Raw genomic sequence first — 13,805 nt, 5'->3', positions numbered from 1 at the left:
CAACATGGAAGTAAAGACAACTGCTGCATAGAGTCCATGGAGCAATGGACTTCTGGAGAGACATTATCAAACACTCACAGAGATTATGCTGAAAGTGAAGCAAAACAATGGATGTGACTGGAAAACAGCCCTAGATTGGGCTTTGATGGCAAAAAACTCAATGCACAATGTTCATGGCTACAGCCCATACCTACTAGAGTTCGGGCAGAACCCTAATCTTCCCTCTGTACTGGTTGACAAGCCACCAGCACTAGAAGGGACCAGTGTGAGTGCATGGATGGGACAGCACCTTTCAGCACTACACCGATCACTGCACCTGTACACAGCCCATCTGAAATTAGCCCGCCCAACTACCTCATCCCTATATTGTTATTTATTTTGCTCATTTGTACCCCAGTATCTCTATTTGCACATCATCTCTTGCACATCTATCATTCCAGTGTTAATACTAATTGTAATTATTTTGCACTATAGCCTATTTATTGCCTTACCTCCATAACTTGCTACATTTGCACACACTGTATATATATTTTTCTGTTGTATTTTTGACTTTGTTTTGTTTTACCCCATATGTAACTCTGTGTTGTTGTTTTTATCGCACTGCTTTGCTTTATCTTGGCCAGGTCGCAGTTGTAAATGAGAACTTGTTCTCAACTGGCTTACCTGGTTAAATAAAGGTGAAATAAAATAAATTAAAAATACATTTTAAAAATGCAGCGAGAAAAGCGTTCACTGAAGCAGAGTGTTCAGAGAGAATTCGCAGGGCACTGCGTAAAACAGCTTCGACCCACCGATGAGAAGTACGAGACTGGAAACAAAGTGTACAACAAACGATTTGACTGTCAAGAGTGGAAAGGACCGGGAGTCGTCATTGGCCAAGATGGTGTGGTGATATTTGTGAGGCACGGAGGCACCATTGTCAGGGTGCATCACTCAAGATTGCGGAAAGTAAATTATCAACAAGATGGAGGGGCTATTGCTGAGAATCAGCCTCCTACTGAAAATGACAAAAATAACACATTAACAGACACAAACCTACCAGATGTCGCATCCAATGATATGGACACTGAAACTGACACAGTAAATGGAGCAGAGACCTTCAACCATGACACAGGTTCAAATGAGGAAAACGTTCAACAACAGCCACATGTGGTACGACAACATGGTTGTTCCAATATGAAAACTGGACAAACTGTTAAATATATGGACAGAGAAAGTGGTATTCCACACACAGCAACCGTAATTGGACGAGCAGGAAAAGCCAAAGGAAAACACCAGAACTGGTACATCTTGCAGTACTCTGAACCAGCTACACTTTCTGGTACAACAGGGTCAGCTGACCTGTAACTTGTAGATCATATCAGAATTGAACCAATGGAAAATGGAGGATAACAGAATGACATTCAAAATGATGATGTACTTGAAACAAAAGACGTGACTCAGCTAAACTACAGTGGGGAAAAAAAGTATTTAGTCAGCCACCAATTGTGCAAGTTCTCCCACTTAAAAAGATGAGAGAGGCCTGTAATTTTCATCATAGGTACACGTCAACTATGACAGACAAAATGAGAAATCAAAATCCAGAAAATCACATTGTAGGATTTTTAATGAATTTATTTGCAAATTATGGTGGAAAATAAGTATTTGGTCAATAACAAAAGTTTCTCAATACTTTGTTATATACCCTTTGTTGGCAATGACACAGGTCAAACGTTTTCTGTAAGTCTTCACAAGGTTTTCACACACTGTTGCTGGTATTTTGGCCCATTCCTCCATGCAGATCTCCTCTAGAGCAGTGATGTTTTGGGGCTGTTGCTGGGCAACACGGACTTTCAACTCCCTCCAAAGATTTTCTATGGGGTTGAGATCTGGAGACTGGCTAGGCCACTCCAGGACCTTGAAATGCTTCTTACGAAGCCACTCCTTCTATGCCCGGGCGGTGTGTTTGGGATCATTGTCATGCTGAAAGACCCAGCCACGTTTCATCTTCAATGCCCTTGCTGATGGAAGGAGGTTTTCACTCAAAATCTCACGATACATGGCCCCATTCATTCTTTCCTTTACACGGATCAGTCGTCCTGGTCCCTTTGCAGAAAAACAGCCCCAAAGCATGATGTTTCCACCCCCATGCTTCACAGTATGTATGGTGTTCTTTGGATGCAACTCAGCATTCTTTGTCCTCCAAACACGACGAGTTGAGTTTTTACCAAAAAGTTATATTTTGGTTTCATCTGACCATATGACATTCTCCCAATCCTCTTCTGGATCATCCAAATGCACTCTAGCAAACTTCAGACGGGCCTGGACATGTACTGGCTTAAGCAGGGGGACACGTCTGGCACTGCAGGATTTGAGTCCCTGGCGGCGTAGTGTGTTACTGATGGTAGGCTTTGTTACTTTGGTCCCAGCTCTCTGCAGGTCATTCACTAGGTCCCCCCGTGTGGTTCTGGGATTTTTGCTCACCGTTCTTGTGATCATTTTGACCCCACGGGGTGAGATCTTGCGTGGAGCCCCAGATCGAGGGAGATTATCAGTGGTCTTGTATGTCTTCCATTTCCTAATAATTGCTCCCACAGTTGATTTCTTCAAACCAAGCTGCTTACCTATTGCAGATTCAGTCTTCCCAGCCTGGTGCAGGTCTACAATTTTGTTTCTGGTGTCCTTTGACAGCTCTTTGGTCTTGGCCATAGTGGAGTTTGGAGTGTGACTGTTTGAGGTTGTGGACAGGTGTCTTTTATACTGATAACAAGTTCAAACAGGTGCCATTAATACAGGTAACGAGTGGAGGACAGAGGAGCGTCTTAAAGAAGAAGTTACAGGTCTGTGAGAGCCAGAAATCTTGCTTGTTTGTAGGTGACCAAATACTCATTTTCCACCATAATTTGCAAATAAATATTTTAAAATTCCTACAATGTGATTTTCTGGATTTTTTTCTTCTCAATTTGTCTGTCATAGTTGACGTGTACCTATGATGAAAATTACAGGCCTCTCTCATCTTTTTAAGTGGGAGAACTTGCACAATTGGTGGCTGACTAAATACTTTTTTCCCCCACTGTAGATGAGCTCAGTAATTGGAGGAAAATTGAGTGTTTGAGGAAGTCAAAGACATTGGCCAACAATGTGTCTCAACAAGGTGGGTGTGTACCCTTAAAGAATCCTTAACTGGACTAGTGCCAAAAGCACGTCTAGTGGCTACAGGTTGAGGAGCTGGCTGCTAAAGAACTCCCAAAAGACTCACCGACATGCGCCTCAGAATCACTCAGATTGCTGCTGACAGTGATCTTCCAGAAAAAATAGAAATGTAATTCCATAGACATCAAATCTGCATTTTCGGCAGGTAACAGAGCTATCAAGGGACATTCACATCCGACCTCCGCCTGAAGCTAAGAGCGAAGGAACACTGTGGAAACTAAAGAAGTGTGTGTCTGGCCTGGCAGATGCATCCCTCTACTGGTACAACTAAGTCAAGGCAACAATGCTGAGTACAGGTGGAAACATTTCACAAGTGGATCCTGCATTCTTCTATTGTCTTGATCAAGACTGCAATGTGATTGGAGTACTTGCCTGTCATGTTGATGACTTCATCTGGGGTGGCTCACAGACCTTTGCTCACAGACCTTTGCTACAACTGTGATTCCACACCTCAAAGCTGTTTTCCAGGTCGGCCGTGAGCATCATGATAGTTTTTGTTATGTTGGCATAGAGTTTATTACAGTTGACGGAACAATACTGATGCAACAGGAAAGCTATATCAAGAATCTTCAACCCATCCACATGGATTCTTCAAGAGCCGTGCATAGGAATTCCCCTCTCTGTGGAATTGAAGCTGATCAATTGAGGTCAAAGATAGGTCAAATTCTATGGGTTTCTAGACAGAGTAGACCTGATGTAATGTTTGATGGCTGCAACTTGGCATCCAACACAAAACACGACACTGTACAAACCATTCATGAGGCAAACAAAGTTGTTCGTAAACTGAAATCACAACAAGTGACTCTAAAGTTTCAGCATGTTGGAAAAGATGACTCTCTGAAACTAGTTGTCTTCAGTGATGCTTCCCTAAGGAATGTTACAGATGGCGGCACATAAGGTGGACATCTAATTGTGTTAATGGGTGAAGAAGGAAGATTCTCACCTATCTGTTGGCAGCCAAAGAGGATCAGAAGGGTTGTCTGAAGCTCACTAGCTGGAGAAACCCTAGCTCTTGCGGATGGAATTGACAATGCCATCTCTCTGGCAACTCTGTTCTCAGAGCTTACCACTGGTGAGACAAAACGGCACATTCTACCTGTAGTTTGTGTTACTGACAACTACTCCTTAGTTGATACTGTCAAGTCAACCAAGTCTGTCACAGAGAAAAGACTTCGTCTTGAGATTAGCAGCATCAAGGAACTTATTCAAGCACAGGGAATCCAGCAGATTCTGTGGTCGGCCACAAAGGAACATCTTGCTGACTGACTAAAAAGGGAGCATCCGGTCATGTGCTCCTAAAGGCACTCAGTAATGGAATGTGGCAGCCTGAGTAATAAAAATTAAAACTTTGTCACACAACCCATTTGTAATGGGTAACTTAAATAATACTTGGGACATTTAATTATTTTGTTGATGTTTTATTTGTCTTTAAAGAAAAGTGGGAGATTATTACGTTCATGTTTTAAGTATCCCTATATTTCTGTTATTACGGTGCTATCGCTCTGTTATTAGTATACCTGCGCGGTAGTCTCTCTGTTGGACCTGACCTGAGTGCAATGGCAACTGTGTACTGTGGAAATACGGTGAATTTAACGTTGTTAAACTGGAACCTAGTCGTTGTGTCATTTTGAGTTAACATTGGTAGCAGAGGATGGCTAATAACTATGATGTGCAACCTCGCTTCGACAAGAAGAGGTCGTATGAATGTTGTAATCTGGACACACTGTAACCTAGTCGTTGTGTCATTTTGAGTTAACAGCTGCCATCCAGTGGCCCCAGCAATGGACTGCAGTTACTACTGTTGACTGGCTGCCATCCAGTGGCCCCAGCAATGGACTGCAGTTACTACTGTTGACTGGCTGCCATCCAGTGGCCCAGGCAATGGACTGCAGTTTCATGTGAATCTGTTACACCGTATGCAAGTGATTGTGACTTGTTTCTTCCTTCGAATTTGATTGTATTTTTATGCAGTTTTTCTATTCCCCCCCAGCACACAGACACACACACACACAGATTTTCAAACGGATGCCTTCATTCAATTGTAATGAAAACCAATTGTATTGACAAACATTTCATATCTATGTGTGCTTCCTTATTTCTGGATAATGTTTGTGTGGTGTGGTCTGTCTCTGCGGCTTATGCTTTTTATTTACAAGCAGGCTTTACTACTGTAATGCTCTCCTGTCTTGTCTACCCAAGAAAGACATTGGTCAACTGCAAAACATACAGAATGCTGCAGCATGGGTACTGACCAAGACCAAACGGAGAGCACACATTACACTGGTTTTAAGGTCTCTGCACTGGCTGCCTGTGAGTTTTAGAAATAAAGCTTGATTTGATTTGTACCTATTGTTCATTTAGGGCTGTGTTGGAAACCACTTCTACATCTACTTCCCAAAGGTTAGTGGATAGACAGACAACTACTTTACTTATCAGCTTATCTACATGAACATCAACCACCAAATACACACACAGGCGGGCACCGGTAGGTCCCCTGCGTGCCACACACACTGGTGAACCTTCATAGAGGCCTGCTGTGTGCGTTTCTGAATAGACACTGAACAGAGGGACAAACACTCACACACACACCTGACACCACATTGACTGACATGAATCTGTCAACACTTCCCTCTCACCAGCGGGCCTCTGGCTATTGTTGGCCTGGATGTCTCTCATACTTGGCATGACTGTGTCTGGGTGACAACAGCCAGGCGACCCGCGCAGGCCAATGAAGTGATTGACGAGCTCCGGCTCCAGTGTTTGTTTCCAAGGTTGGATTAGACTCAGAGAACAACGGAGCTAAAAATACAAGGTGATTGAGGATTTGATGCAGGGGGGCAGGTTTTAAGATTCACCATCTATTGAAAACAGAACTCGCAATACCCACAAATTGTTTCTGCTTCTTATTAGACTGGTGTAGTTGTCTCGTGTGTCCAATAATCTACCCGAAATTATGCTGTAATTCTGAGTTGAGTGATCGTGTTTCTGGCATTTCCATCCCGTGTAACCTTTTACAGGAAAGTGCTGTTATAGTTGGTAGTGTACACATTATTTTCACTCCTATTCCTTAGCTTTAGAAGACTAAAGAAGTGGTTGTAAGACAGTGCTGATAAAGCCTTTGGCCAGGTCATCCAGAAGATCACTACTATATCATATTAATGTGATTCCTGGTACATTAAACACTGCACAGCTAGAGCACAACTTTTGACTGGAGGTCAATGTGAAAGTGGTTTTCCCTCGCCTGTCGGCAACTTCCATTTGAAGTTTACAAAGTAGTAGATGAATAACCCCATGGCATTGTCAAGCTATCGTTTGTCAAATCCATCAACACAGTTAAAGGGATAGTTCACCTAAATTAGAAAAATGACATATTGGTTTCCAAACCCTGTAAGCAGTCTATAGACAAGGTATGACCGCAATCCATGCTTTGGTTTAGTTTCCCTGGCACTTATTTCAAATGCTAATGTTTTAGCATTTGTGGCACAAATCCCAATCAGGTACCTATATTAGCATTTTTCGCGCATCATGTCCAAATCATCCCAAAGTATCTGAAATGAATTGTCTAGCTCAATAAAGTCACTTATAGATTAGCTGGACATGATGCGCAAAAAATGCTAATATAGGTATCATGACTTGAATGGGATTTGTGCCACGAAAGTTATAATGTTAGCATTTGGAAACAGTGCCAGGGAAACTAAACCAAAGCATGGATTGCTGTCATACCTTGTCTATAGACTGCTTACAGGGTAAGGAAAAAACATGTAATTTGTTTATTTGGGTGAACGATCCCTTTAAGCTGCTCCCCGTGGTCATACATGCCTCTATTAGATCACTGAGTACCAGACAATTGAAACTAGACACTGATGTGAGTACGCATAACAAACCAATGGCAACCTTTGGCGATTCATTTTTTATAACGCCATAAATAAAACCCATACATCTATTCTTCCATAATAAATAGCATAGTGAGATACACACAACTTTTCAAGAAGTGGTGAACTGTCCCAGCGTGATAGGCCAAGTGGTCAGTGACAGGGTGGAGAGATCATGCGTGAGGAAGGCAGCGAGGGGTTAAATCATGCGGTTTTACCATTGAGATCAGCCCTGAGGGAGTCAGAGTCCGAGAAAGCAACCTGTTGCTTAATGAATGAGGAAATCATCATGATATTGACAACTGTAAACGTTCATCAGCCTCAAGCCTTTCCTATTTCTTTAAGACTACATACTGTATCAGCCTAAAGGCTTGACTCAGTGGAGGACTATGATGACTTCACTATTCTACATTACTCCAATCATTCACTTAACTTTTATGTGACCTCTCTGTGTTTAGGGTGTTCACATATTTATGTGCTTTGTAAGCGCATCAATTACTAATCTCTTGTGGACAGACTATGTAACAAACATGGTATTGTAACGTCTGTCAAAAGACTGTGGGATGTGACGACTAACGAGGAGCAGTAGTTCTGGTGCTTTTGTGGTTTTCCGTCACTGGTTATTTGGACGTATCAGGACTGGGTGAAGATGGTGCTTTTGGAAGTGGGGGGGCTTTGGCTGAGAGTTTCCGTTTAAGGGGTGGAGACTTCGCTAGTCTCGTTAGTATCTTATCTCATACATCTCTCCCCGTAACCTAATTGAGCATCTGACGCAATTACAAAATATTTTCGTTTTGGGTTTCCAAGACTACCACATATGGTCTCATCTGAGGGCTTTGTGGTACACTGTTAATATTGGGTTGGGTTCCAAAACGATTTTGTACAGGGTTGTCAAATATTTGGTAATGGTAACTGAAAGCAATCGGAGGCTCTGTAAAACTTTTATAGAAACCCCTCCACTCCAGCAGAGAACTACAACCTGATTTACAAAACTACAAATCCCTCTAATGGACTCCTCAGCACTGGACTCCTCACAATTTAACCCCCTGCTGCCTTTGTACTGTGGTAGGGTGTGTGGCGGAGCGCTTTCAGGGACTACACAGCTCCTCCTCCGTTCCCGTCCCAAGGCTGTAGCAAGGCTCACTGGCCGCCAGATGCGTCGAACATCTTCTTGCGGCCCTCCATGCCAGACATGGCCTCCACGTTCTTACGCCAGTCGGTCACCTCAGCCGTGAGCACCTAAGAGGGAAGGGGAACAAACACTGTGCTGTCAGACATCAGCGTTTAACTAGCTTTAGTGCCCAGGCTTCCTTGTGTTCGTGGAGAGTTGTCTCATGTGGCCACATTACAACCTATCCCCATACAATGTGTAGAGGGAAAACAAACAATGAGTAGCGCTATGCTAACTCATGTTTGATTAGCTAGCTAGCTACTATAATAAGCTAACGTTATGGTCGGAGTTAGTCTTTGTTTAACCATTAGATGCAAATGCTCGGATGTCCACAGTAGCATGGTTTCCAGTACCACGCCATCTCTGCGCAAGCCAGTGCTTACTAGTGCCAGAGAGGTTTCAAACTGAGAGATGCAACATGTGATTGTGCATATTTTCACTGTGTTCGATCAGTGATTACTTCAAGGTAAAGTATTTAAACATGGCCCAAGTCCCAGTTACCTTGTCTTTGTCCTTGTTGGTGTCTTCCTTCTTGACAGACTTGAGGTTGGACCTGAGGTCCATAGAACCTTTGTGTTTGGTGCCCAGCAGAGCTCTCATCATCTCGTCTGCAGAGACGCGCACCTTCCTCAGGGCGGGCTTCTTAAACTTCCCTCCTAAGTCCTGCACCTTCAGCTTCAACTCATGGATCTGTAGATTTAATCGAAATCTACTATTAAATATTGTAGCAACCTTAAGCCAACACCTAGCAACCTCTGCAAAAAGTGTTGGTTTGATACTTGCTGGACCCGGGTTCGAATCCCGGCCAGGGCCAACCCCAGGAACTGGTACTGACCCATGAATTGTCCCTGACCCAGCTGCAACACTGAGACTAACACCCATTTGTTACCACCACAAGAGGCAGGACCTTAGGATAACATCTCACCCAAAGGGCCGAAGACTTACATCTTTGTTGTGCTTGGTCACTTTGGCCTCACAGTCGTATCTCTCCTCATCTACCACATCTATCTTTCCATGGAGCTGCTTGCATAGGTCCTGAAGAAAATAGAGAAACACACTACGATTAAATATCATACATGAAAAAGGTGATATCTAGAACCTAAAAGGGTTCTTCGGCTGTCCCCATAGGAGAAGCCTTTGTGGTTCCAGGTAGAACCCTTTTTGGTTCCAGGTAGAACCCTTTTGGATTCCATGTAAAACCCTTTCCACATAGGGTCCTACATGGAACCCAAATGGGTCCTACATGGAACCCAAAAGGTTTCTACCTGGAACCAAAAAGGGTTCTACCTGGAACCACAAAGGCTTCTCCTATGCGGACAGCCAAAGAACCCTTTTGGAACCCTTTCGTCTAAGAGTGAAGAATCAATCTCATTGAGATATATGTGACAGAATAACCATGCTGGAATATTTACTTGAGTGTTGTTCAGTTACAGTCCAATTGTTTAGCTTTGTGGTTGGCCCACTAGTTTGGCCCAGTCGTATTGCTCCCTCGATTGGCTGACTCTCTTATCTCTCACCTGTAGCTCAGCCAATGACAGTCCAGAGAGCTGCAGGGGGGGCAGTCTCTCTCCCACGTAGCGCAATTTCTCCTCATCCCTGTCCTGCGTCTCCTGTTCCAGCTGCTCCATCGCCCTGGTGAGCAGCATGATCTGATTGGATGAGAGAAAGATCCGTCATTGCAGGGGTGGGCCAGAGGTGGAGGAACCAGTGTGATACTACTATGCAGTAGCTGGGAAGATGGTGTCACTACAGCTGTATCCATAATAAAGAATGACTTAGTTATAATCTATGTTAATTGTTAACATAATGCATGGTAATTTACCTTCAGGGAGAGCTTACGCGAAGCCGTAATCTTCGACTTCGGCTGTAGGGAAAAGGACACAATGTTATTGCAAATGTGTGCCCAATGCTGTCTACTTGAAAGTGAAAATAGATTTTGTCAAGATCGGTGACCTATTATTTTATTGGGACATTTTTGTGTTGTCCCAAAAGGGTTTAGGTGGTCACAAAACTGCCACTCACAACAAATCTACTTTGGACCTAAAGCATTGACCTAACAATGGGCCAGTTTCCTGCACACAACTAGTCCTGGAATGAAAAGCTCTTTCAATGGAGATTCTCCATTGAGCATACTTTATACTCTCTTTATAGCACTCATCCATACAGGGAGCCAGTTACAGTTTAGTCAGGATGTGGTCACTCGAAAACATTCAGCTATGTGGGCCCTTGATAGCTGACAATAACTGATAAGATTGAAGTGGCAACCTTGGGACAACGTGTTCCCTCTCTATATAGGGATTACCACTGTTGAACTAGGGCTGTCTCTGGTTCTGTCTCTAGCTCACCTTGTCAATTAACTTGGGATTCATTGGCCTGGGTTTGTATTGCTCCTACAGGGACAGAGGGGACATGTTAGGACATCGTTCAAAATAGTCAAAGTATACACACTTCTATGAGGGGTAGCCTGAAAAACGTGTCTCTTGATTGATTGGTCTTTGTTCAAAATTGCAAGTAAGAATTCAACTAGACGTGAAAGAAATCAAGTCAAAATAGAATGAAGACTTTTCCTGTCCTAAATCTAATACGATGATGATGACTATGGTCATGACAATGATGATGGTGATGATGGTTAATTTATCAATATTAAAAGACCTACCTCGCTTAAATTTGACCAGGTTTATGGGCACAAAAAGACAAGGGAGACACAGAAGAAAAAAGTAGCATTAGTAAAAAGAAAACATCATTTGTAACCTGCTGGAGGTTCATTACATTGTAATAGGAGACCGACCGACAGACAGACAGACAGACAGACAGACAGACAGACAGACAGACAGACAGACAGACAGACAGACAGACAGTTGCAGCCTTGTCCCCAAGCCCCGTCATCCTTTTACCCATAGATTAGGGCAAGGACACTATAGGGAAAATCCATTCCGCCGCGTATAGCATTGTAGCATCCCCTCAGTTTTAGCTCAGTGTATGGCTAACTGGCAGCTTAACAGAGTTGTTATGTGTCAGTTGCAAAATATCCACAATCAGGTAGAACGGACGTATCATACCCTCAGAAGCAGTTATTATAACATACATAGCATACATTATACACATTATAACTTGGGGCCTACAACATGCTGCAGCTGTAAGACGCAAATGGCTTTTCATCTCAAGACAATAGGTCCACTTCGTTATAATAAGGCTAAATATATATATATATTATGTATTTTTAAACAGATAACACACTGAGATTGAGATATACATAATCATTAAAGCGGTATTAATAACAAAATGTATTCGAAGGGAACTATACGCATAATTAATTAAGTCAAGCGGACCTATTGTCCCAGATAACAATACTTACTCATCAGCCATTATGAAAACCTTGGTTGGAGAGAGAAAATTAGATTTTGAAAGCCGATCCAGGCAATTAAATTAGTGCACCTTCCCTTTGTTGAATTACCTGATCAGCCTGAAACCCTCAGATCATTTCAAATCACTGACAACAGCAACAAAACGCCACCATTCACTTAAGTGATTATTAAGGAAACTAAATAAATAAGTCATTAACTTAATAAATACTTAAGTTTGATTCTGAATCACAGAATCCCCACCACAAATGAGTATTACCTGGAATCTGGTGGACCACAGTTGGGTCGGGTACAGTACTCTCTCTCTCTCTGTCTCTGTCAAACAACAGAGGGATCTGAGACAATGGGGGGGGGGGGGGTTCTCTTTTATGTGGGGCTGGGCAGGGCTGGGCAGCGGGTGGACAACAGATATAGCCTAGCACCAGGGTCCTGCAGGAATGGGCTGGCTGGCCAACAGGGATGAAATATCACCTCCTGTGACATTGTGGGTTTAAATGTAATAATAAATCATGACCAACGCCTTAATGGCATTGTCTGAAAACGTCTGTGAAAGCCTCTCGCTGCCTTTTGCAAAAAGCCCTTGTTCCTATGGAACATTGAAAATAAACAGAGTAATGCTGTTTGGGTTATTTTGTTGGTTTGGTGGATACATACTCTATGTTTCACTTGTATGGTTTATGTTCTCATGAAAGTCCATGAAAGTGATCATCTTGTCTTGAAATGAAAAGAATACATGCGTATATTGGTTATTGGGATTTTGACTATCATTACTAAACTACAGGTAACTGCCAAAATAAAGGAAACACCAACATAAAGTGTTTTGGGCCACCACGAGCCGGCAGAACAGTTTCATTGCACCTTGGCACAGATTCTCCAAGTGTCTGGAACTCTATTGGATGGATGCGACGCCATTCTTCCACGAGAAATTCCATCCTTTGGCGTTTTGTTGATGGTGGTAGAAAACGCTGTTTCAGGCGCCACTCCAGAATCTCCCATAAGTGTTCAATTGGTTGAGATCTGGTAACTGAGACGGCCATGGCATATGGTTTACATCGTTTTCATGCTCATTAAACCATTCAGTGACCACTTGTGCCCTGTGGATTAGGGCATTGTCATCCTGGAAAAGACCACGCCCATCAGGATAGAAATGCTGCAGCAAAGGTCGAAGGTGATCACTCAGAATGGCTGTGTATTTATTGTCATTTATTTATTTTCCATGCCAGGAAAATGCACTCCACACCATAACAGAGCCGCCAGAATCCTCATTTACTCAAGTGTTTCTTTTATTTTGGCACTTACCTGTGTATCTTTAATAGGCTGCTGTGACAATATACAGTAGTTGAAGCATTTTTAATTTGATGTGACAGGTTTTATAGAGGTTAATCAGTGACAACAAATCAGAAGGCTTGTGAAAATCTTCCACGGCTATTTCAGGCACTTGTCAGAGCCTGTTGTTGTGATATATGTGAAAGTGTGATGTGATGTTATGCTGCAAAAAACTGACGTTCATAGTTCCAATGGGGATAGTAAAGTTGTCCTCAACTTTAAGAAGTTGTATATCTGAAGTATTGCTAGGCCCAATGTTCTAGAGCTGATATTCTATGTGGTTAGAGCTTCTTGTGATCTTGTCTCCCTCGGCCTCACTCTACAGATAATAAAACTTGTAGTTATGACAACGGGGACAGGCATGTCCCTCCTGTCACCAGCACTATACCACATAACTGTTAAACTTATCCTCCAGACGTTCCACATGCTTCTCCTGGCCTATACTGTACATGGGTTGCGTCTGAAATGGCAGCCTATTTATAGTACACTGCTTTTAACCAGGGCGCATAGGGCTCTGGTCAAAAGTAGTGCACTAGCCTATATCTACGCAATAAGGCCCGAGAGGGTGTGGTGTATAGTCAATACCCCGCCTAAGGGCTGTTCTTAGGCATAACGTGAAGCCATGTTATATCAATGGCAGCGTAGTGATACTTCAGATAGAACAGTAAATAAGGATTTTTATGTCGTACCGGATGGAATGCTGTTTTAACCAATCAGCATCCAGGAACCAAACTACCCGTTTTATGAATAGGGTACCATTTTAGATGCACTCATGGTCTGTCTTTTTGGAGGTCAAACAAACGCTAGTAAACACACTATACTCTTATAGTATTTTACAAGGCATTTATTAGACATTTTATAAGACCGTATTTATTATTAGAT

General features: G+C 42.7%; 1 protein-coding gene across 2 annotated transcripts; it reads right to left on the bottom strand.

Moving 5' to 3' along the window:
- Positions 1-7,083: 7,083 nt before the first annotated feature.
- Positions 7,084-11,949, bottom strand: LOC121543397 (troponin I, slow skeletal muscle-like). 2 transcript variants are annotated; one of them, XM_041853229.1, is made up of 9 exons: positions 11,857-11,939; positions 11,591-11,610; positions 10,892-10,895; positions 10,581-10,625; positions 10,058-10,099; positions 9,753-9,884; positions 9,181-9,270; positions 8,737-8,925; positions 7,084-8,303 (listed from the first exon to the last, which is right to left on the bottom strand). In XM_041853229.1, exons 2-9 carry the CDS (start codon positions 11,599-11,601, stop codon positions 8,205-8,207), a joined length of 612 nt encoding a protein of 203 aa, XP_041709163.1. In that variant the 5' UTR covers positions 11,602-11,610; positions 11,857-11,939; the 3' UTR covers positions 7,084-8,204. The 2 variants fall into 2 exon arrangements, with proteins under 2 accessions (XP_041709163.1, XP_041709164.1); XM_041853230.2 differs by lacking the exon at positions 11,591-11,610 and having other exon boundaries at positions 11,857-11,949.
- Positions 11,950-13,805: the final 1,856 nt, after the last annotated feature.

Source organism: Coregonus clupeaformis, chromosome 28 (genome assembly GCF_020615455.1).
Source record: "Coregonus clupeaformis isolate EN_2021a chromosome 28, ASM2061545v1, whole genome shotgun sequence".
NCBI classification, from domain to species: domain Eukaryota; kingdom Metazoa; phylum Chordata; class Actinopteri; order Salmoniformes; family Salmonidae; genus Coregonus; species Coregonus clupeaformis.
This window is presented reverse-complemented; position numbering and strand designations above follow the sequence as displayed.